Raw genomic sequence first — 24,321 nt, forward strand, 5'->3', positions numbered from 1 at the left:
GTCTGCTGTGTTCAGACTCGGACTTGCGGGAAATGATAGCTTCCTTCAACGTGTCGTAGGGATGGCTCGGGTGCGGCGAAGCTAAAATATCTGTGAAGTCTTCGGCTACGTCCGGAGGTAAGGAGGACACCAGATGCCAGTACCTGGTCTGTTGGCTGGTGATTTGCCGTAGACGGAAGTACGCCTCGACCTGCAGTAACCATGTGCAGGGGTTGTTTGGCCAAAATGGTGGCAGGTTGACGTGTTGGATCGCAGCCACCGCAGAACTGTTAGGTCTGGCGTCTTCTTGGGCGTCAGGACCGGTAGGCTGGGTGGAAGAGCCGGCGGTATCCATGCGGGATGGTTGGGGTTGCGTGTTCATTATCGGGTCACCATTAACTGTCGGAGCTAACACGAGAAAGATCCAGCCCTGACAGCGTTGAGTTTTCGAACTGATATTTTTATTCTCGCTCTGCACCTGCCGCGCGTTCCAATGCCAACTTCGTCTTCCTTGACGGGCGCCGCATGCTGGGGCGCTACAGATAGATAGATAGATAGATAGATAGATAGATAGATAGCTAGATAGATAGATAGATAGACTCCGAAAAGTACGTGAAGTAACCCAAGAATGCTAATCGCAATAAAAACTGTGGTGAGTAGGGTCATTCTGCACTGGTACCTAAGAGAGCGCACACCCATGCGGCCGGACTAATGATCGTCATTGAGCATGCAGCTCACATTCAAGCTTCAAGACAAACCAAATGGGGGCGACGAATGTACTTAGTGCGGAGGAGACAGAGGTACGAAAGGAGGGGCGAGCAGAGCAGGAACTTCAATTGTGAGTGTTTTGTGAACGTTGAACGTTCGAGAGAGAAATGAGAGAAGTTTAAAGTCATGCGTTTCCAAGCACCGAGCAGAACAAATTTGGCCTTCATGTATTTGAAAGTCTATATAACCCTCCCGGACCGCAACCGAACTATATTTCGTTTAGAGGCCTTCAGTGGGCGGGCAAAGAAGGGAGAGCAAAAGGGCCTGCTTCACATCCAGTCCCAGGTGATATACAGGGTGTTTCAGCGAACACTTTCAAAATTTATTTAAGGTTGCCTGTGGCAGATATCCCAAGTCTAGTTCATGAGCTGGTCTACTCGAAGAGGGTCAAAAACGCCAATGCATTTTCCCGCAAAGTTCGGGAATTAATATCTCGAGACTGGTGTCATCCTCAGTTTTCATTCCAAGTGGATCCGCCTTGCGAACTCCACGGCTACAATTTGTTACTTGCAATATTTGTCATCAGGTAATTAGTTAAAAACTTAATTAGTGAATTTTTGTTGATTAGTGGATTATGCATTTCAATTTTTTGTGCAAATAGTGCCCGCCTCTTCGATTATACCAGCTCAATAACTAGAATAGGGATATCTGCCACAGGCTACCTTAAATAAATTTTGAAAGGTTTCGCTGAAACACCCTGTATGTGGGTCAGGAGCGCCCGCCTGATGTCGACAAAGGAGCCCACCAACAAATCCTCTAAGGTCCCAGTTATGTGAGAAGTAGAAAGCTTATTTCCCTGAAGGGCTGTGTAGCTTCCGTGGCGGCCCTACAAGAAATTAAATGTGTCAGAAAAGCGACCGTAGCTAGGGCAAATGGGAGACCCTGTCTTGATAAAGATGTTGTGCAGTTTGTTAGGTGACGTCAGAGAAAAGGTTTGGGCATGCCTGACGAAATTTGAGAATCTGCAACGTGAAGCAATAAAGGGTGAGGTGCGTTCTGGTAGACACCGCAGTTTGGGCGCAACCATGGCGGGTGGTTTTATGCCATCTTTATCCCAAACATTGCCCCAGTAGAGATTTTACTCACACCGAAAATGCACTTGGTTTTGTTTAGGGTGCCAGAACCTCGCCAAAACATCTGTCTGCCTCAAGTCATTCTACTCTTTGTAATTACTGAATACAATAATTTCGGCCATTAGCTTCAAAACACAAGGAAGGCCATCACGCGCTGATGTAATACAGAAAATTACCCTCACTGAGTAGAAGTGTCTGTATTGGGTTCTAATGTGGCGAACCTTGTGGAAACGACATATCACATTCGCGTTTCAAGATTACTTAGTCTGGCTAGCGAACGTTGCGTTTGGTCTAGCGTGAGCAGTGCGAAATGTTTTCTCTAGACGGCTTCGTACAGCTGCGGCAGCACAGCGCGTGCTCTAACCCAACCTCAAGCATTCATAACTGTATAATAATAGAATGACCGTCATATGGTTTGCGTACTTTTAGGATGATATACCTGCGCTCTGTTTATCAAGTTCCGTTTCAGCGTGGGCGCAAGCAAGCTTGCTGGTGGGAAAACCAAAAAGGAAAAACAATGTGGCGCATCCCAAGTGTAAAGTCTTGCTTGTGGCACTGGGCCCGTGGAGCCACCTAAGGCTTTGGAAAGTCGAAAGAAAGACACGACTCAGCCCGGAAATGCCCTTGCAGGTACCGTGGAGTGCCTTTGCGTGCGCTGCGCAGGCAAAGTCAAATGACCGAAGCCGAACTACGAGGTGGGAACATGCTATCGTGGCAGGCTTGACCAACTGTTGCCACTGCCTAACTCGTTGGCCGAGTAGCGAACCAGTTGACCGTTACGGAGAGAAAAGAGATGGTGAGTGCGCTGCACTGATGGAGAGGAAGTGGAGAGCAAGGCACTCTATTGAGAACCGTGTGTGGCCGAGCGACAAAGATGAGCCCGCTGCCTTCTTGAGTTGGCGTGTTGAGACGGCTTGTTGTAAATAAGTCCAAGTTCTACCGCAAAGATGAAGCATCGATCGCAATATTGACACAATGATGTGGGGCTTCCGCACCGCAGGACGGCACGCGCAAAGGTTGGCGTCATGAAAGACGATGAAGCGCGTAAGCTGCACGCTCTTCTTCTGGCCCGCCATAAAAGGCAGCTTAAGCACTTCTCAAAAAAAGTGAGCTTTCAACTAATTATTATAGTTTTTCACCCCCCTGATACGAATATCATAGTTTAACAGGCCAGAAGTCACTGCTAGTTGCTTCAATTTAGCAAAAACAAGCCGCAGCGTCTGCGGTATACACGCTGCGGGTCGTTTAACGGGTTCTGATGGCAAAGACGATCGTGACGTCATCTGAGGTATCGGCGAGGAGCGTGATTCGAATAGAGCGCTCACATGACCCCTGTATTGACTTAATCCTCGCACCCGGACTTTCACCACTACGCTTGGCGCCAGGAGGGGGCGAGCTTCACCAAAAATTTAAACCGCGATTGCGGCACTGCTACGCGCTTAATCGAGGAAAATAACTGCAGGAGTTGAATTATTCTCCGTCAGCCTTCGAAACCCCCGTAAATCTTCCAATTCTAAAACCTCTTCAGCTTCCCTTTAAAGAGAAGCGTCTATTTTGCAAGACTCCGTCTTCAATCTACGTTACATTTTTCTGGAGGAGGTGCTGCGTACATGCTACCACTCCAAGCTCGAACCCCGTCTCCAAGCCCAGTACGAAGTCCGGTCGAGCTGACTCCTGTTCGCGTACGGACAAGCCGTCGACTTCAAGGACTGCCACCTGAGCACGAACGCCTCTACCCAACCGAGTCAGAAGAATGAGTACGTCAGTTCCATCTTCTTCCTCAACCTGCACCGACCGAGGTGTCCTTAACCAGCCGCCAATCCCCAAATCCTTCCCTGGGGACACCTTGGAGGATGCTGAGGACTCTCTCGATCACCTTGAGCGTGTCGCAGAATTCAAAGGCTGGACTCCGGAACGTAAGCTACGCAACGCCTACTTTGCCCTCGAGGACTATGCGCGGACATGGTTTGAGAACTGTGAGGCGGCCCTATCAACATGGGACGAATTCCGACGGCAGGTAATCAGCACATATGCCAGCCTCGATCGCAAGGAGTGAGCGGAATCTGCAATTCAGGCGAGAATACAGTGGCCGAAGGAAAGCTGTCGCAATGTTTATTCACTAAAAGATCCAACTTGTTGGCTGGCTCGTCGGGCATTACGCTTACAAGGAATACGACATCCAGGTTGTTTCTCGCTCAAGCCGAAAGCATTTAGACGCAGACGCTCTATCCCGGTCACCTCTACCTTCTGGTCCTGTCCACTCGTCTATGTCCACCAGCGGTGCATTCACCCTCAACATTGCCGAGATGCCATCAGAGCAGCGCAGAACCCGCTGAGGTTGCTCAGTGGCTAAGGCATTGCGCTGCTGAGCACGAGGTCGCGGGATCGAATCCTGGCCGCGGCTGCCGCATTTCGATGGAGGCGAAATGCAAAAGCACCCGTGTGCTTGCGTTGTAGTGCACGTTAAAGAACTCCAGGTGTTAAAAATTATTCCGGAGCGCTCCACTACGGCGTGCCTCATAATCAGAACTGGTTTTGGCACGTAAAAGCTCAGAAAGAAGAAGAAGAGACCCATGGATCGCTTCACTTCTAGACTTCCTGTCAAGCCGGTCGCCAACTCCTATCTCTCGGACGCTCCGTCGCCAAGCCGCGCACTTCATCATTCGGTATAACTTGCTGTACCGCCGCAACTACAACTCCAGCGGCCGCAAGTGCATGGTTGCTTGTTATTCCCCAACACCTCCACACCGACATCTGCGCCACTTTCCACGATGATCCACAATGCGGCCACGCTGGTGTGTTAGAGAAATAGGGAGCTATAACGTAAAATGATTCATACTGTTTTGATTCCAATTTCTGCAATGAGCTTCCACGCTTAGTCAAAACATTTTCAAGCCACTCCCAACTTCGCCTCTCTTCTTCCCAACTTCGACATTTTTGAAGCGGTTATTCATGTAATGCTTCCGCAGGTTGGGCCCCGATCGTGGACACAATAGTGCTTCCAGAGGCAACAAGGCTTTCACTTCTGGCAGGTTGTTTGCTTCCGGCAGAGAAGATAGGATTGCCTTAAGAGCCGCGAAAAGCATTGGCAAAATCAGTTGCGTCACCGATGCGGTGTTATGGTCGCTATTAACTGGCGTTACTTCTGCAGGAGGCGCGTAAGGTCGCTGAGAATGATGTGTGCGGACATGGGAGCTTTCTGGTGTATTACTTTCTGTCTGTTGTCGTATGGGTTTCCGCAGCATTGACGCATAAGACGGGGCGCTTGACTGTGATCCTCTTGATTGGTCTCTTGATTGCACTCTTGGTGGTTCTCTTGATGAATATCTTGTTGGTTCTCTTGGCTGTGGTGGTTTCGGTGCCCGCTGAGGCTGGTGGCCTTGCACTGGATGAACAATCTCAAGGTTTGGGGAGGGTTCATTGCGGCGTGGTTCCCTTCCATGGATAAGTTCATGTCGACGCATTTGTGCCGCAGCCTTGTTCTGTGGGCAGCCTGAATAGGAGGCAGCATTGTTCCCCGTAGAGTTCGCACATTTAGGCTGAAGGAGTGACTTGTACTCCTTGTGGTCGTGATCTTCTGAGCAGATTTTGCATCGACGTGTGCTGCGGCAGCTTTTCGCCTTGTGCCCAAACCGCTGGCAATTATAGCAGCGAAGTGCTGGTCCTAGATATTCCTCGACTGGTTGACTGGTGAAACCTAAGTAAATTCTACCTGGAATCGGGCGATCGTCTCTGAAAGTCAGAATTACCGTGTGAAGCGGATGCGAGTCCAAGTGGTACATCGGTTGTCTGCGACACTTTAACGGTCCAGCTCGATCGTTCATCCCGGTATCACTTCGCCGACGTCCGTACGAGGAAGTCCACAATCTGTCGCATCCTCGAATCTGTTCAACGCAGAAACTTCTTTCCAGTCACTTCTATTGCCCCGGCTAAACACACAAGTTCGCGATTGGGTTTCCTGCTGCTTGCCGTGTGAATGCTTCGAGATCCAGTACCGCCTTCCAAGCCTTTTCTTCCAACGTATGCCCATTTTGACACTGTGCACTTAGGTTTCGTCGGCCCTCTTCTGCATTCGAAGGACTAGTGTTGCATACTCACATGCATCGACCGCTACACGCGATGGCCAAAGGCCACACCCATCTCCGACATCTCTGCGCTCACAAAAGCAGCAGCTTTGTGCCCACATGGAATTGTTTGGTTCGGCTGCCCATCGACGATTGTTGCGATCGGCAGACTTATTATGCCTTTTTCCAAAGCTTCTAAAGCTTCTTGGAACTACGCGACGCCGCACGGCGGCTTACCACCCGCAGTCCAACGGACTTAGACGTTTTCACCACCACCTCAAGGCCTCGCTCATGGCAGATGAATCACCAGAGAAGTGGGTGCTCCAACTGCCTCTCATTTCGTTTGGCATCATAGCCACACTCAAGAGCGACGTGGGTTGCTCCTGTGCTCAGTTAGTCTACGGCACCCAGCTACGACTTCCGGGCAATTTCATCGCAACCGCCAGCATCCATACCATCGTAGTCGCAGCAGAATGGGCATCGCATGAACAAAATAGCAGATGCTTGCATCCTCATGCGCGCGAGTGCTCCGCTCGGTCCGCGCCAGCATCGGCTAGCGTTCGGAAGATGAACACGTAGCCTGAGACATCACTGACGTGTCCTGTCTGATCTCTTCGGAGACCTGTCATGACCTATGGTGCCACCCTGTCGCCCGTCGCCGCACGTTTTGTCGCTACATTGATTTTGAAGCGAAAGCGTCAAGTGGCCCATAGAGCGAAAAATCTGGCGTCTGTAGTCTGTAGCCGCGAAACAGCACCTAAAGTCCCATTAATTGGCTGCGACGCCACGTCACGAATGCGCCTCGACGGAGATCCCATTGGCTGCGATGCCATGTCACGAGCGCGCCTCAATGGAACAGAGCGGGCGATAGGGAACACCTGCTGAAGTCATAGTGAGCCAGGTGTTGCGTGAGGGAGAGGGTATCGCCTTGACGTCGGCCTCGCTGTCGCTCACGGAAGCCGGCACGCGGTCCGTATCTCTCATCCCCACTGGGCTTAGCTGCTGCGCACGCCTGCTGGCCTTGGGGGCCGCTGCTGCTTCCTGGGGTCTCTCGTCGCGCAGGACGTCGTAGACATGCGGTGTTGGCACCGGAGGCTGCTGCTGCTCGCTGGCTCGAGCCGCTGCTACTGCTTGCTGGTTTGTTCGTTCTTTTCTTCTCCCTCTCATTTTCCCCTTTTCTGCCAGCCTTTCTCTCCGCCAGTGCAAAGTACGAGGTTCAACCTAGTTAACCTCCCTGCTGTTCTTTTTCTCCCCCTCTCTCTGACTCCGCGGTCTATGGTTAACCTTCTTTCGTAACCGGTTCATTTCGAAAAATCGGGCGAACTAATCGAAAGTTTGCGCATCCTAATCATGAATGCATTGTTTTGAATAGTCACCATATCCTCATACTTTCCTCAAAAGCCAACCGAAACATAATCAATGCTAATGCGACAATATTATAGGCGGACTTCACCTATTTTGGAGAAATCGCGTTTCTATGACGAAAAATATGGCCTAATTCCGATGAAACTGCAGTCTAAACACATTGTCTCAAAGGGCTAGCTTTAGCGAGGGGTGGATGCGAAGAACTAGCACGTGACGCTTGTGCCCAACGTTACAAAGAGCGGTTTTGTAGCCAGATCAGCTGCTTTTGATGGCCTAATAATTAGAACTTTGGGCTGCTGTGCTGGAAGACAAGACAGATATTCAATTCCAGAAGCGGTCAAACATTTTGTGATAACGTAGTAGGCAGACTTTATCAGCTTTGGACGCCAATAGCAGAAACTGAGATGTGTTGAGCGTCGCGAGTGCGTCACAGTGTGCACGAAATAGTTGTACAAAATACGAGGTATAGTAACTTGAGTTTCATAAATGCTGATTTGCAAATTCATCCGTTACGCACGCGTACAACTGTGGAGACACCACAAAAAATTACACTCTGGGGTATTACGTGCCAAAAAGACGATCATATTATGAGGCACGCCATAATGGGAGACACCGGAATAACTATGATCACCTGGGGTTCTGTAACGTGCACCTTTGACATGTTACAATACACGACAGTTTTTTGCATTTTGCCTCCGCTGAAAGAGACGCCACAATTACCACATGCTAGGTATGCTATTTAATACTAAGAGTGGTGCTAAGGTCAGGTCTGGTTCCTTCTTCCCTTGTTATCGCCGCTATCTATCTTTTCTGTAATGAACTCTTTCCATGTTTGCACAACTAATCACCATCGTCAGGGCATACACAAATGCAGCCCTCTCTTCGAGCATCCGTAATACTTAGCTTGGTTCATGGTGAATCCTCCGGGGCTATGACCAAATTCTTCTGGTCCATGGCGTTTTCAAGTTGACTCGCAAGTTCTGGTTCTCCGGCTCATGTTTATCTCGCCGTAATAATATTTTTTGCTAAATGCACTATCATAATAGAATTCCGCTGCAGATTTAAGATGTATACCAGTCACACGTAGTGTTTATACTCACTTCTATTTATCTTGGATTCTACTGTGTTGTACCGAGAGGTATTTACGGTGCTCAGAAATTTCATGGTGACGTTAGCAATAGGCCTGCGGAGAAAGTAAAATTTTTTTAAGGTTAGCCAAAGATGTATCACCAAGGGGCAGTGTGGATAGGCTTCCAAATGTGGTTTTCTCTCAATTAGATAAAATGCAAAAAGCGGAGGGCATTGATACAGTGAGCTCTGCTTCACGACAACCTGCCAAACTCGTGATCTCTCGGAAAGTGCGTGAGAGTTAGCACCACATATTTGTTCGACTTTACACCATGCACTCACATAATAAGTGTAAAAACACAGGTGCCATAACAGTAATGTTGGGCTAGGGGGTATTGGTTGAAATGCATGTTTTCTAACGCAAAAAAATTACACAGGTTAAATACATAAGCAACAAACGATAGGCTTTTTATTAATAAGTGTACCAGTCAAAGGAGCACCTGATAAGTACATGAGACCCGTGAAACTCCAACTCGCAATTATGCCAAAAGGACCGTTATGACCGCAGCCACCGGCACCTCTGCTTTTCTCCGGGATGCTCATGAGCGATCTGACGTGGCAGATGGGCTCGCACGGCAGCATCGCGGGCATACTCCGCGGTATGTTATACAACAGCAGGTAGGAGCGTGTCAAAAGGCAATGCAGGGTGGTGCCCATACAGGTGGTAAAATGGCGAAAACCGGCGGTGTCGTGACAGGAGGATTTGTACGCGAACGTGACGTATGGCAAAGCGCTGTCTCAGTCCCGATAATCGTCAGACACGTACATCGACATCATATCGGTTAAGGTGCGATTCAGCCTTTCGGTGAGCCCGTTGGTCTGCGGGTGGTACGCAGTAGTGAGCTTGTGCTCAACAGAACAGGAGCTTAGGATGTTATCGACAACTTTCGACAAGAAGTAGCGGCCTCGGTCTATGAGGAGTTGCCGAGGAGCACCATGACGAAGGATGACGTCATGAAGGAGGAAATCGGCGGCGTCAGTGGCACAACTAGTCGGCAAAGCTCGCGTAATGGCAAAACGCGTATGGTAATCAGTCGCAACTGCGATCCATTTGTTCCCTGAAGCAGACGTAGGAAATGTACCGAGTAGGTCGAGACCAACGAGGTAGAATGGCTCCTGGGGTATGTGAATAGGATGTAGAAGGCCTGCAGACAACCCCGAGGGCCGTTTACGTCGCTGACAAAGGTCACACGCAGCAACGTAGCGTCGAACAGATAGGTACAGACCAGGCCAGAAAAACCGGCGCCGCACGCGATCGTATGTGCGGATACGCCAAGATGGCCAGCGGTCGGAGCATCGTGGAGTTCTTGGAGAACAGTAGCACGAAGATGCTTGGGGAGAACAAGCAGATGCTCTGGGTAGTCGGGAGTGGTACTACGACGGTAAAAAATATCGTCCTGAAGCTCAAACCAACGAAGCGATGGGTCGGGCTGACGAGAATGGAGGCGGCCAATTACAGATTGTAACGTGTCGTCACTTTGCTATTCAGGGCGTATGTTGGCCAGATCTGCAATAGCCATGACGAAGTCACCGGAATCACGTTCGGCGGTGTCGGGAGGGTCGACAGGGTGGCGTGATAAACCGTCCGCATCTTGGTGCATCCGGCCAGATTTGTAGAGCACGTCAAATGCGTACTCCTGTAGTCGTAACTCCCCGCGTCCAAGCCTTCCTGTAGGATGCTTCAGCGACGAGAGCCAACGAAGGGCATGGTGGTCCGTGACAACGGAAAACGTTCAGCCGTACAAATAAGGGTAGAATTTTTCCACATCCCAGACCATAGCCAGGCATTCGCGCTCAGTGATCGAATAATTCCGCTCCGACGACGAGAGAAGGCGGCTGGCGTAGGCATTGACACGGTCCTGGTCGTTCTGGCGTTGGGTGAGTACTGCACCTATGCCGTGCGTCGGTGCGAACTTCTGTAAGGGCCCACGGGTCATAATGCGGCAAAATGGGTGGTGAAGTCAGTAAACTCATCACGGTGGTGAATGCGGTAGCTTGTGCATGACCTCAGGAAAAAGAGATGTCCTTCTTGAGTAGGGCAGTAAGCGGCCGGGCAATGTCGGCAAAATTCCTGACAAAGCGGTGGAAGTAGGAACATAAGCCGCTAAAGCTCAGTACATCAATAACTGAGCGAGGAACAGGAAAGTTTCGGACGGCACGCACCTTGTCGGGGTCAGGTTGGACACCGCTAGCACTAACAAGGTGACCGAGAACGGTGATGTGTCGCCGAGCAAAACGACACTTGGAGGAGTCAAGTTGCAGGCCAGCGCGGCGAAACACATCGAGAATGGCCGACAGGCGGGATAGTTGGTCCTCAAAAGTAGGCGAAAAGACAATCACGTCATCTAGATAGCATAAACACGTAGACCACTTATAGCCCCGATGGAGAGAATCCATCATTCGCTCCAACGTTGCGGGGGCATTACACAATCTAAAAGGCATAACCTTGAATTGGTAAAGTCCATCTGGTGTGACGAACGCAGTCTTTTCGCGGTGCATGGCACCAACGGTAATCTGCCAGTATCCGGAGCGTAGGACGATGGAGGAAAAGTATGTGGCGCCGTCTATCCCCTGCCCGACGCCAAGGCGTCCTCGATTCGGGGCAGGCGATAGACGTCCTTGCGTGTGATGTTGTTCAAGTGTCGGTAGTCAACACAAAAGCGCCAGTTACTGTCTTTCTTTTTTACTAGCACCACAGGGAACGCCCATGGACTGGAGGAAGGTTCCATACCGCCTTTTGTGCGCATTTTGTCAACTTCGCCTTGGATCACACGACGTTCGGCGAGGGAGACACGATAGGGACGGCGACGGATAGGGCTCGTGTTCCCTGTGTCGATGCGATGTTGGACAACAGACGTTTGGCTCAGAGAACGATCGTCCAAGTCGAAAATGTCGTGGTAAGACTCCAGGAGGCGGCGAAGGTCAGTACCTTGATCAGTAGGAAGGTCAGCAGGGATCATTCCGACAAAGACATCTGGCGGCGAACTGCTTGGGGTGCAAATGAAGGATGAACTGGAGGGACTGGTGGGATCCAACGCGCAAGTTTCGCAGTCTTCGGCAGCAGTGATGGCGGCGAGTGACATGCCTGCCGGAATCAGTTGAGGAGAGGCGCTGAAGTTTAAAATAAGAATGATACGGTTTACGGTGACAGTAACGAGGGTGTTAGGCATGGCGACGTTCTTGGCGAGCAGAACGTCTGTTACCGGGGATAGCACGTAATTGCCATCAGCGACAGGAGGGCTCGAGACCATGGCGATATACATGGCGGCTTGTGGGGGCATGCGCACATAGTCGAGAGAGCAGAGACGAGCCGAAGACGTGGTTTGGGTATCGGCTAGGTGAGGTAGGTCGAGGTGCAGGAGGCCAGTTGCACAGTCAATTAGGGCAGAATGAGTTGCAAGAAAGTCCAGACCAAGTATAAAGTCGTACGGACATTGCTCGAGAACCGCAAATTAAACAGTAGTTGGGTGACTGGCGATTGTGACGCGGGCGGTGCACATGCCAAGGATTGTGGGAGTTCCTCCATCGGCCACTCTTACAACGTGGGAAACAGCAGGTGTGACCACCTTCTTTCGGTGACGGCGAATACCGGAGCTCAGAACAGAAATATGGACCCCGGTGTTGACAAGTGCAGAAATCGTCACGCCATCAACGTGAACGTGCTACACACAGTGTCGAGTCGGCAGAGTAACTAGATGGTTTTGGGGCAGAGTCGTAGATGCAGCGTTACCTCCAAGCGCTGCATCGTTTAGTTTTCCGGAGTGAAGGAGCCACGGTTGCTCGGCGACGGGGCGCGGCGAGGTGGCGGGGAGCGGGAAGACGGATGGCGGTACGGTTGCGAACGTGACTGGTGACCTCTAGGTGACGATGAGCGGCTGGACCATGTCGTGGCAGCGTCAGGATTGTAGGGGTGTGCCGCAGATAGTGGCTCAAAAGAGCTGCGACCCAGGCGGCGAGCATGGCCAAAGGATGCAGTACGTGGCGGGAACGACCAGTGGCTATTACAGTAGCGAGAAACGTGCCCGACACGGCGGTAGTTAAAGCAGATAGGCTGATCGTCTTCAGTTCACCAATCATCAGGGTTCCGAGATCGTGGAGCGAACCGTCGATACTGAGGGAACGATGTCGGGGCCCCGGACGCGGATTTAGGGCTGACAACGGCACAAGCAGCGTGAACCCCGAGATTCGCGAGTTCGTTTCGCACCATGGCTTGGACGAGTGCAACCGCTGGTGTGCTCGAGTCGCCAGCGTTAGAGCAGGTAAAGAGGCTAGCGGGAGCCATTGCCTCGATTTCGCGGCGGACAATCCTCGTAAATTCGGCCGACGGCGGCGAAAGGTTAGATTGCGGCCGCTCTTCACACGAAGACGTTGCAGCGGTGTTGGGAAGCCGGGCGAATGGCCGTTCAATACGGCGGCTCTTAGCTTGCTCGAAGCGCTGACACTCCTTGATCATGGCATCGACGATAGCACAATTTCTGCACATGAGCAAATTGAATGCGTCGTCCGCTATCCCTTTCAGGACGTGGCCAACCTTGTCAGACTCTGGCATGTTACTGTCAGCTTTACGGCACAGCACCAGCAAATCCTTCATGTACAACAAATATGATTCCGTGGACGTCTGAGCGCGAGTTGACAGTTGTTGCTTCGCAGCAATTTTTTGACTGGATGCCTTCCGAACAGGTCACGGAGCTTTTGTTTGAATCTATCCCAGCTCACAAAGTCGGCCTCGTGATTGTCATACCACAACTTCGCCGTTCCACTAAGATAGAAAACCACACTGGCCAGCATAACTCTCAGGTCCCACTGGTTGGAATCGCTCACCCGTTCGTATAGCGTGAGCCATTCCTCAACGTCGATACCATCGGTGCCGTTGAACGTTCCAGAGTCTCGGGGTTGAACTACTACAATCGGTGTAGTAGTAGCTTATCGGCGCATAAGCAGATTCCGGTTGGTGTGCCATGGTGGTCGCACCGCAGCGCCGACCACTTCGGAGCTCCGTCGTCTGGAGAGAATACCTCGCACCTTCCACCACTGTGTGACGGGGCGTCAAATAGATAACAGAGGGACAGGATTTATATACAGGGACTGTTGACAGAGATAGCCAAGGTGGCTGAACACGCGCAGAATTTCCCGGCGATCGTCGTCTTCTTCCTAATTGCAAGGAGGCGGCCCGTAACAATATGAGACTGCAACAGGCTTGTCCCGGCACCTTTCTGTGTCTTCTTTTCTCCCACCTCGCTTCACTTCTTTTGCATGGACAAAACCCGGATAAACGTAAAGCCCGCCTGAATGTAACAACCTAACGAATATAACGTGATATTTGTGTACAAGATTAGGCCGTCGGAGAAACCCGTCCACAGGCTTTTATAACCACACTTTTGTTACTGACGCTCACATGAGAAAGAGAATAATTCATAACTTATGCTAATTACATTCGTATCACCTACTTGCTCTGGTCAGAGTTTTGTATTTTGGGGAATTCCGCTTTCTAAGTTGGGGTTCAAGTAACTGAATTCTCAATCTGCCGATTCTGATGAGTAAAGAAACTCTCTATTTCTTATAGAATTGTTGCAATTTATGTGGTTCTGCAAAGGAAGGGAATTCACATCGCTAGAACCTGCTTCGAAATACACCCATAAAAAGTAACTGTGTTGCTAATAAAGAACCTGAACCCCTGGACAACTCTTTTTCCAGGATTCCGGTTCCTAAATATGAAGCGAAAATTACGGTTACGGTGGAAAACTCTACCGCTTTCATATTTATTGCCTAGGTCTACGGAACGAATTTGCTCCAAATGTGTAATGAATCCAGTATATTTGTACGGTAACCCACAGGTAGCCGAACGTGCAATCCAAGATTCTGACGTGTGTGGAGGTGTGTACACGCTGGAACGGTTGCACGCGCAGGGCAATAGTGCCTATATATACACACATTTAAAGGGGTCCTGAACCATCCTCGGGCTTTACTGCTACTACTACTACTACTACTACTACTGCTACTTCTGCTACTACTACTACTACTACTACTACTACTAGCTACTACTACTACTACTAGTGCTACTACTACTACTACTACTGCTACTGTTACTGCTACTACTACTACTACTACTACTACTACTACTACTACTAGTAGTGCTGCTGCTGCTGCTGCTGCCGCCGCCGCCACCACCAGCACCACCACCACCACCACCACTAGCCAGCAAGCAGCTAGCAGCTTCTTCTTCCTCTTCGTTTACACCACAGCATTCTTCCAGCGACTTTCGCGTGCTTCAGGAAGTTGTATGTATCAACTTGGTCTTGAACCATTTTAGCATAGAAAACCTTCCAATGAGAGGCTCCAAGACCAGCGAGTGAAAGTTTGTAGCGAACAGCATTTTGTCGTAAAACTTCACATAACATTCGGTGAATTCTTCTACAATCCCGAACTCGTAGTGCACTAAATATTCGGTTAAAGTTTGCCAGGAATACATATGTATATATGGTAATCACGCTTCCGTAGTAGCGTATGCACCCAGAACAACGTTGTTCATGGACACCTGCACCATCAGCATGTTGTGAGGGCACGTACAGGGGGGGGGGGGGGGGGGGGAAGAAAACCTAGCACTGAACCTATTCAAAACAGTAAAAGTCGGTAGGCTATATCAGGGGCAAAGCGGCACAGAGTTACGTGAAACGTCTTGTTCGTGCTGCAGAGGATGTATGGTGACTAAGGTATAGAAATGACCTAACGAAATGCTGAAGTTACTGTTATTTGTTTATTTATTTTATAATACCTCAAAGGTTCCAAATCGGCGACCTTACATGTCACGCATATGAAAGCTTACAAGCTAACCTATGCTACCTCTAGTTGGGTCTTACGGTCTAATTCTGCAACCGTGTTCGCGCCCTATTCGTGGTGGGCCCATTTGTTTCCCTTAGGGTGCTTCGGTACTAGTATACAGAAATGACCACTCAACTGGTGGCACATAAGACTACCCCGCGTTGCTCTAGCGGGCCGCACCCGTAGATGGTTGGGGCTCGTGCGCTTCTGATCCCCGTGGAGAGGGACACGTTCAGCCGTCGTCGATGGGGCTGGGAATCCCTCTGTCTTGCTGCCTTAATCTCTCATGCCATTTGTGGACCCTACGTGTCACATGCAGAGGAGCCATAGCCTAGAAAACGTGAAATTTTTTGCAGCAAACGGCGCAGTTTTTTGCCGTATAACTCCTGATGAGCACTGGTTCGAGATCCATATTGGCATAGCAAGCTCTCTGAAACGTGGCCACGCCTGCCCGGATTGACTAACGTACTGTCGAGCTACGTCTCATTGTGGGCCACGCGCGGGGCTAAATTTAGACCCGATTGCGTCACGCGTTGCGCAACAATAGCGCCATCTACGCTGGCGACATGTGCACGATTGCGCAATGGCTCCTTTCCTCTATACAGCGATATCAAAGTGAAACGCATGGCATTTATTCACGCAATAAAAAGCTTACATGCTTAACTTACGCTACTGATAGTGGGGGCCCTACGCTCTAATCTCGAAATCGATTAAACCGATTTCGAAACCATGGTTAAATGCGTCGGGTGAAAGTTTTTATCCTTCTGTCTTGCTGTCCAAGTCTCCTCACGCCATTTCTGGAGCTACGTGTCGAACGCGAGGATGGCCTAACAAAAGAAACATGACATTTCTGGAACAAATTGCACACTTGCATTTCTTAATTCTCTCGATGAACGCAGGTTTCACATTATTGGATTATACCGGATATATGGGTCAGTGAGCTGTCTCAAGCACAACCATTCCCGCTTCTGATCGGCTAGCGTACTATTGAGCTCTACCTCTGAAAGCCAAGCGAGAGGCTCAATTTAGCTCCGAGTGCATCATATGTGGCGCGACAACGGTGTCCTAGCTCTGTGTGGGCTGCAAAGGCGAGAGCCTTTTCGAAGGAAAGAGCAGGCTTCGTCGTCGGGGACGGACAAGTCTTGATACAATGCGTCAGCTCGTCTTCAGGGTTTCATTTCTTTTTCTCCTTTTTCGTGTCCATGCACCCAATTCCGCGTGCCATGCGCCCTCCTCCAAACATCTTTCTGGTCGGCTTGAATGCGCCGCACAGTGTAGCAGACGACGCTAGCACTATACTTGAAACAGGTGTTTCAACATGGGCGGCACATGCATGATCGAATAATGGTTTCTTCCTCTACGCATGGTACATAAGTTAAGTAATGCACATGGGTACGATGGATGCAATGGTATAAGTGATATTAGTATAACACGATTTCGTTACAAGCGGTTTTTAGCAGGCTACCACCTAGGAGTGCTGCTTGTGCGGTAAGCACGCTTGTGTGAAATTATAACGTGTTACCAAACCAGCATTTCTGCAACCGCAGTTAAATGCGTGTGTATCTTTGTGTTTATTAGGCATGTAACCGCCTCCCTTGATTCAGTTCGTGCATTTTGCCGTGTTAGTAATTAACACCGTAGGTGTTTGCGAAAACATCGGTGTTGTGCCTCTGTAATGGAGCCGATAATATCGGTAATTTCATACTGCTGTTGGAGTTGCATAGTTCTGGAATTTATTATTCAATAAAAAGTCCAATTTTAGAGTAGCAATGGTTGAGATAATTTGAAACGTATACACGCTTTTTACCGATCACTGCAGCGTTACACAAACCGAACAAGCATGATGTTTTTTTTATGCACATTGCCACCAGCCAGCAGTATTACAGTAGTCGCAAACAGACTTCTTTATAGGAAAGAAGAGATAAGCTTGTTTGTATTCCTTGCACGACTCGTTCAGCCTTGAGAGTAACACTAACTTATCCATTATACAAGTGACTAAAATAACAATATGAGATAACCATTACACCTTGTGACACGTTCTCGCAATTACTTTCATTCTGCCTGCAGCCAGCAGCATTGTGGCCATCTTCCTAATATCATTAACGCTTATTAACATGCTACCGCCAGTAGAAAAATATTTTTGAAGGTGTGTTCATCGTTTTACAAACACACTGCCAAACAGTTTATGCTGTTGTCACAAGCACCCACCGCTGACTTTGTCTTGCTTAAATAGCTCCTGCACTTCTCATTGATGGTATGGCTTCATAATAAACGCAGTGCAACGAACGCGACAAGAAAGCAGGGTCAAAATACCAAACCGTCTTTTTCATCGCGTCCTTTGCGGTTTTTTGTATAACGAAGAAAATGCTGCTTAGTGTGGTAAAAACGCTACGTGTATCCTGCACTTATCCTCAGCATAGTATCTACATCAGTTCGCCATTTTACACTTTGCTGATTTGGTCTTCCTTCTTTTTTCGCCATCCTGGACCAATGGTCTTTTGTAGCCTCCTCAGAGCCTGCTTCTTCAAGCGCTCTGTAGTTCCGTAACTTGTGCGCTGTTGATTTCTTAGCCATGGACACCAATGCGGTTATGGTTTGAAACTCACCAGCGTATAAGGCACTGTTATTTGGCCCTTGAATAAATATTTGTTAGTAAAATTTGCCACATAAGAGTCGTAGCATACAAGTATTCAAGTGTTTGTGTGCAAAATCTAACAAGCTTATTTCTCGGTTTACAGCGACGTTTTAGTGTAGCTACCCTTTGTATTACACGAACCTGCTCACTAGGCACCTATACGTAATGTCTTGTTTATTTGTTTTACATCAAAGCCCTTCTCGAAGCTTGTTATCCTTGTCCACACCGTCTAATATATTTGCGGTAGCCTTACTCTTCGAACCTCAATTCCTCTCTCTTCACCGTTCCTTTTCGAGTAGCAGATTTCGCTCTATTGTCGGCATTGTTAGGAATTTTATTGATTGGTTCTAAATGACTGAGCTCATTTTGTACAACATACTTATTATCTACACTCTGTGCCATATTTGCACGCAGTTTCAGCTCTCTCTCACCGTTCCTCTATCTATAAAAGTCAGTTCAAATTATTGGAAAAGTGGCGGTGGATAAGCACTGTAAGAACACGTACGCGATGTATACCATGTGAAACTCAATTTAATTGGTTAATCGCAAGGAGTCGGGAACATGCTACGTAATTTTACAAGTGTTTAGATAAAAACATAAACTAACCCCACCCGGAGTATACCGAGCATGTCACACAGGACACGAGGTTATCCTGGAAATCGTCTAAAAAAATGGGTTTGTTATCGGCTACGTCAGTGAATCACCGAATCTTCACTTAATGAATAGGAAACCGCAAAGCATTCGGACAAGGAAGCAATTGGTGTTTTCCTGTAGCATGTAGTTTCATATTTGTAGCATACTGGCGAATAATATTTGATCATTTGATATTTATTACCAGGGACTCTCAGGAAAGTATTTAATTTTGTGTTTTTTACCATATCAGCCCGTGAGGAAAGAACGAAAAAAAAAACATTATTTGCAACCTTTGACAACTTTCTGTTATAAAAGGGCTAAGAGACTTACCAAACTGTTGAAGAAATATTTCTATAAAAGAACACCTTCGTTAACTCATGCGCCCCGTTTTCGCTGTGCTTAAAAGCAGCTGTTACGCATAATGTTGCATTGAGCCCCGCTGAGGGGTTATAATTCCGTTGTGTCATTTCGAAGTCGAGTGACCGGTTGAAAAACTGAAATAATATAAAATTCAACGTAGAATAAACAAATCTCTCACTAATAATTTAATTTCATGGAGAGACATTTGTTGCTTCGAAGAATTCTGTGTTCACATCTTTCACACTGATGCGCATTGCAGTATGGTATTATACTGCACAAGGTAGTTGAACTAACGATATTTTAAAGGAAATTTCCATCTATCCAGAAGGTTCTATCTACGCAAACTATGCTTGCACAGGGGAATTATTAGCTTTGGCGGACACACGTTTCGCGAATAATTCGAATCATCTAACACATAATTAACAGACATTTCCTAATTAAATTTCTTGCTATCAAGATTGCGGCATATGTTCATATTTGAAACGCTAGGACAATCGTATTCATCATTCCTATTCGACATATTCATCATCACATTGGACACTAAATAAGCTAATTGTGCATTCAGGGTCTCGACGCAACGTCAAACCTGAAAATGCATGGCTTTAGAAAGTGGCGTGCACCCTCAAGCGGCCACTGGTAGGGTGTTATGAGAATCTTGAGGAAACCCACTTTGTCGTCTGCTTAACTTGCCACATGTGGGGTGTGGCTCGTTTAACTAGAGTCAACAGTTGCTTATACCGATTTAGTTTACCAAAGCACAACAGGTTAGAAAAAAAGGAGGATGGTAGTCACTTACAAGAGGTACAAAATTTTTTGTAAGTTCCTTTAGTTCCTCTACAAAAAAATTAATTGAAATTCTGAGGCGTATAGTAAATGCCTTGCCGATTGTGCATACCTAGCTTTATTTAAAATTACCGAGACGTGTTGTAATTGCAAGCTTTTATAGCCGCATTTAAAGGACATTAAAACAATTTAATGCGATTTGCGCACTGAAGGTTGGGTCAAATAACGTTCACAAAGTGGGCTCTTGACTGTACTAAAAGAATAGCAGTAACATTGCAATCTTTTTAAAACAGATTGTTTAACAATGACACCCCCCCCTCACCAGGGCAATTTAGCAACGAAAATTTTTTACCGAAAAACACCGGCTTAAGGTAATAATTGTTTTAATATGCATTAGACAAATTACCATAGATTTAAACCTCTATTTAGCGAAATTCGCGATGCTAATAATTATTTTCATGTCCACATCTTAGCTCCATTGACAACCGTGTATATATATTTTCGTGATTTTACGAAGTAATTTCCTGACATCGTTTCGATTTAACGAAGGTTTCGGCCATTTCAAGTATGTACTTGGCACCTGTCTGGCTAGTAAATCTACAAAAAAAGTTATGCTTGATCCCTCTTTGATGGGAATCGGTCGAACACTAACGTGAAACGTGTCTTCACAGAAGCTGTTTGCTTCGTGAGCTCACGGTCCGCTGCAGCGAAAGGCGAACGATTTGCGGGTCGGCAACCGTGTTGCCGGTTGGTTGGCGCGCGGCGTCCGGGGAGTGGCTTCGGCGGAGGTGCGAGCATTCTGGTGCGGCTCCGTAGGGGCTACGGCAGCCAGTCGAGCTGCGACGCACACAGCTGTGCAGGAGTGGCACAGTTGGCACCCTTTCCCACGAACGCGCGGAGGCTTCGCGCTAGCATGTCGCTCGCAGGAGCAAAGCGAGATTCACCCGACGACGCCGTTGCCTTTTTTTTTTTGAAATTTTGAAAGTTTATTTAACATAAGTAAACTATACAATTACAAAGTACGCACTTTCAGGACCCAAAAAATTTGTTAAAGGGCCCCTAACTATTCTTATAAAGGAAAAGAAAACACTTCTATGGCAGCTCCTATTTTATAAGTACTCAGAAATCACATAAACAAAAGCAGCTGCAATAACTACAAATAAGGAAAAGCAAAAATAAAGAAAATACAGCAGTACAGAAATATTTCACACATAAGTAATGCATTTTCTAACAATTTTCTTCCTCACATCATCCAAAGATATCAGCAGAGGCAAACAAAAAGGGAGGATGTATGCAAGCATGCGCAGTGCTATGCATTGTCAATAAGTGAGTACTTTAATTCTTTAAGAAATGTGTGCAATGTTCTTAGAGTGCTTTGGTTAATATCAAGCCTATTCCAAACTGAGGTGCGTGTAAACTGCAGTGTATAGCGACCGTAATTAGTATTTACCTTAGGTGATAAAAAACGAAAGCGCGATACGTTCCCAACAGTGCGAAGTGAGGGGCGGCGTGAGACTGTTGCCAATGCTAGTTTTTTGGTGCATGACGTAGGCGATGTTGTATGTTGCCAAATCATAAATGTTGAGGATGTTCAGGGTTTTAAATAAATCTTGACTCTTAATATATGGGGTGCTATAATGCGAAGAGCTCTTTTAGGGGCGAAGCACCTTAGGGTCGAGGCTTGTCCGTCCGTCCACGTTGTCCGTGCTCACGGCCAACGTTGGCCGTGCCGTAGCCATAAAAACCAGGAGGGCGGAGGAGGGCGGCGCGGCGCATGCGCACGCGGTCTCCTCCTCGCCAGCTCCTAGCTTACTTCCCGAAGTATATAAGCGTGTTCCAGACCCCACATTCTCTTTCTGCCATGGATGAAAACCAACGTAAGGCGCGGCATGCGGCGGCTCAACGGCAACGCCGACGACGAGTTACTCGGGAGCCGAGGGGGCGGGAAGGGCGGGACCCGGAGTTGAGAGCTCGGGAAGCAGCGGCTCAACGGCAACGCCGACAACAAGGTGCTACCCCGGAGGTGAGAGCTCGGGAAGCGGCGGCTAGAAGCTTTGCCTACCGGAGATCGGAGGCGCCGATGCACGGTTCAAGCATGATTTCCTCGATCGGAGCTTCGGACACAGCTGCAGAGTGTGTGATCGCCTGTGGTTTTATAACGCGTTGACCAAATTCGCCAACATACGAAACGAACAGTCGCGAGCACACGCCATCACAGTGCTGCAGCAACAGTTCTCCGGTGGTGATAACAGTGAGTACGTGGTTTGGTCGACGTGCAAAGATTCCTTGGTAGCTGGCAAGGTACCTGCAATGAGTGCAACGTGCGGTTACTGCTAACCGCCCAAACCAGATCACCTGCCCGCGTTAAACCTCGCAGAAGAACGATTAATCGCTCCGGGGATCCCGTTCATGAGCACCGGGCGTTTAACGGACGGCAACGGGCAATCCGGAATCAAAGGTCAAGTTTTGAACGTCCCGATAGATGTGCAGAAAACTGTGCAATGCCTTCCTAGAAACATACCCGACGACGCAGCCATCGACGTGCACATAAAGCGAAAGCTGATAAGCAAGTCCTCGTACAAGTCCGGGCTAGTCAAGAAACGAAACATTCACGCAAGAACATGGTGGACGAGTTTAAACATCTGGAGCAACACAGATTGCTGACACTGACACAACGGTACCTCACAGCCTTTGAAGATCCCACGACAGGGTTTACCCTGGTCTTGCTAAACGCTCGCTCCCTCAATGCCCACGCAAAATACGTCGAACGAGTCCCATACTAACGAAAGCAGACGTCCTTTGCTTTGCCGAAACATGGAACGCGAGACCACACATCAATGGATTCTTCGCCGTCGTCTGCACAGAAGAAGCAGAGTGTTCGGCGGGTGGTGTTGCCGTGAAATTGCAAGAGACCGCGGTCACCAAGGCGCATCGCAGCCCCCAAAACAGCTCACATGAAGCAAGGCGCAAACAGCACATTACGAATGGCTGCGACGACGAGACAATAAAGCTCATCACTACAGGTCGTATCGTCACTTCTTAAACACAAACCAGCAGTGCACAATGCACATACACGTACGAGCTTCGCAGCGATGAAGCGCGCACCCGCAGCACCTAGGCACACCATACGCCGAGGTGGGCGATCGCGCTCTTTTCATTCTGGCGCGTACTGAACATGTGTCATGCTTAGAATGCGCGTGTATGTGATGGCCTTCGCGTTTGTACTGCTGGTACTGCACACGCGAAATAGGGCTCAACACACACGAAATCGCCAGTTTCATTGCTTCCGACCCTCGCCGACACAACACATTTCCGTCTGTTGCGTTGACGATCGCACGCACTGAAGAGGTCAGGCAGGGTACAGCGGATTGCTGCGTTCGACGACTATCTCTGCGAGTGCTCGATAACTCTTGCAATGATAAAAAAAACACAAAAAACAGACTGCCCCAGCAGCCTAGGCGCCTAGGCTTCGCACTTCGTTTCGATTCGAACCAGCGCCATGTTTGTGCGGTCGCCGCATACATGCCAAGGTCGATCCACATAGGTAGCGAAGCTTCGGGCGAAAAGCAGTTCAGAACCAATTGTCACCGACATCAGCAAGGGTGGTTATGGGAGCAGCGATTGAAGCACGCCTATGTTTGGAGGGAATAAACACTGGGAAAGAGAAAAAGCGTTTTTAAATTAAAGCAAGACGCAGTTAGATTCATTCAACCAAAATAAAATTCCTAATTCATTTTATATACGCATGGCGAGAAAAGATACAACTGTATTTTACTTGATCCTTATCAATATAATGCACTAAAGGCAGTATTCCAGTCGATAGCGGCATTGGACACCAGAATCACAAAGATTGGAGCTGACCAAATTAAATTTGTACACTCAGCCGAGGCTACCCCGGTCAAAGTAAATCCTAAGGTCACGATCGCACAGACGCTGCCATGCCTTAGCAATTCGCAGAAGAAACCTCCAGCGATACTCAACAATGGCGGGACACCATAACAATTTCGTAATTTGGCAATGGGACTGTTGAGGCTTCCAGTCAAAAAGGGCAGCCCTACAGCAGTAAATCAAATCCCAGTCAATCCGACCACAAGTTATTATGCTACAGGAGACGCTGACGGAAATGGTGAGCCTGTCGGGCTACACACCCCACATCACGAAAAGTCCAGATGGCAGAGGTATCTGCACGTTGGTGTCTAACCAGTACACTTCAATCACGCACAATCTACACATGAGACACAGCAAGGTTGAACACTCTCTGATAGAGATCATACCAGGCAGCAAGCTAAGAAACAGCATCTTCATACTCCACATATATAGCTCTCCAAAAGGTAGGCACCATCGCTTCACCAAGTTGTTATCGAAAGCTATTACGATCGCTAGCAATGCGGGTGCACCCATAGTGATAGCGGGGGATTGCAACGCACCCCATCACGCTTGGGGCTACCCTCGCACCACTGCCAAAGGAGCCGAGCTCTGGCAAGTGGCCTCGGATCTATACCTCACTCTGGTAACAGACCCCGCGTTTCCAACCCGCACTGGAGTTCTTGCTCTAGAGATACCCCCCAGACCTCACCTTTGTTGCAACCACGGGAGAGGTCTCGTGGTCTAACTTGGCCGAGGACTTGGGGAGCGACCACTATATTCTAAGTACAACATTACAAATTCAGGGCAAACCCCCTAGAACTTTCAAGTTCACAGACTGGGACCTCTT

At 48.5% G+C, this 24,321-nt stretch overlaps 1 protein-coding gene across 1 annotated transcript in view; it reads right to left on the bottom strand.

The window, feature by feature from the left end:
• LOC125947756 (uncharacterized) overlaps nucleotides 1–24,321 on the bottom strand; it is a 353,840-nt gene that overhangs the window by 29,959 nt on the left and 299,560 nt on the right. Inside the window, exons 2-3 of the mRNA XM_049673030.1 lie at nucleotides 18,795–18,958; nucleotides 8,350–8,432 (exon numbers count right to left, since the gene is read on the bottom strand). Coding sequence (XP_049528987.1) covers nucleotides 8,350–8,432; nucleotides 18,795–18,958 — 247 coding nt within the window. The remainder of the gene's footprint in view (nucleotides 1–8,349; nucleotides 8,433–18,794; nucleotides 18,959–24,321) is intronic.

Source organism: Dermacentor silvarum, chromosome 8, assembly GCF_013339745.2.
Source record: "Dermacentor silvarum isolate Dsil-2018 chromosome 8, BIME_Dsil_1.4, whole genome shotgun sequence".
Taxonomy (NCBI): domain Eukaryota; kingdom Metazoa; phylum Arthropoda; class Arachnida; order Ixodida; family Ixodidae; genus Dermacentor; species Dermacentor silvarum.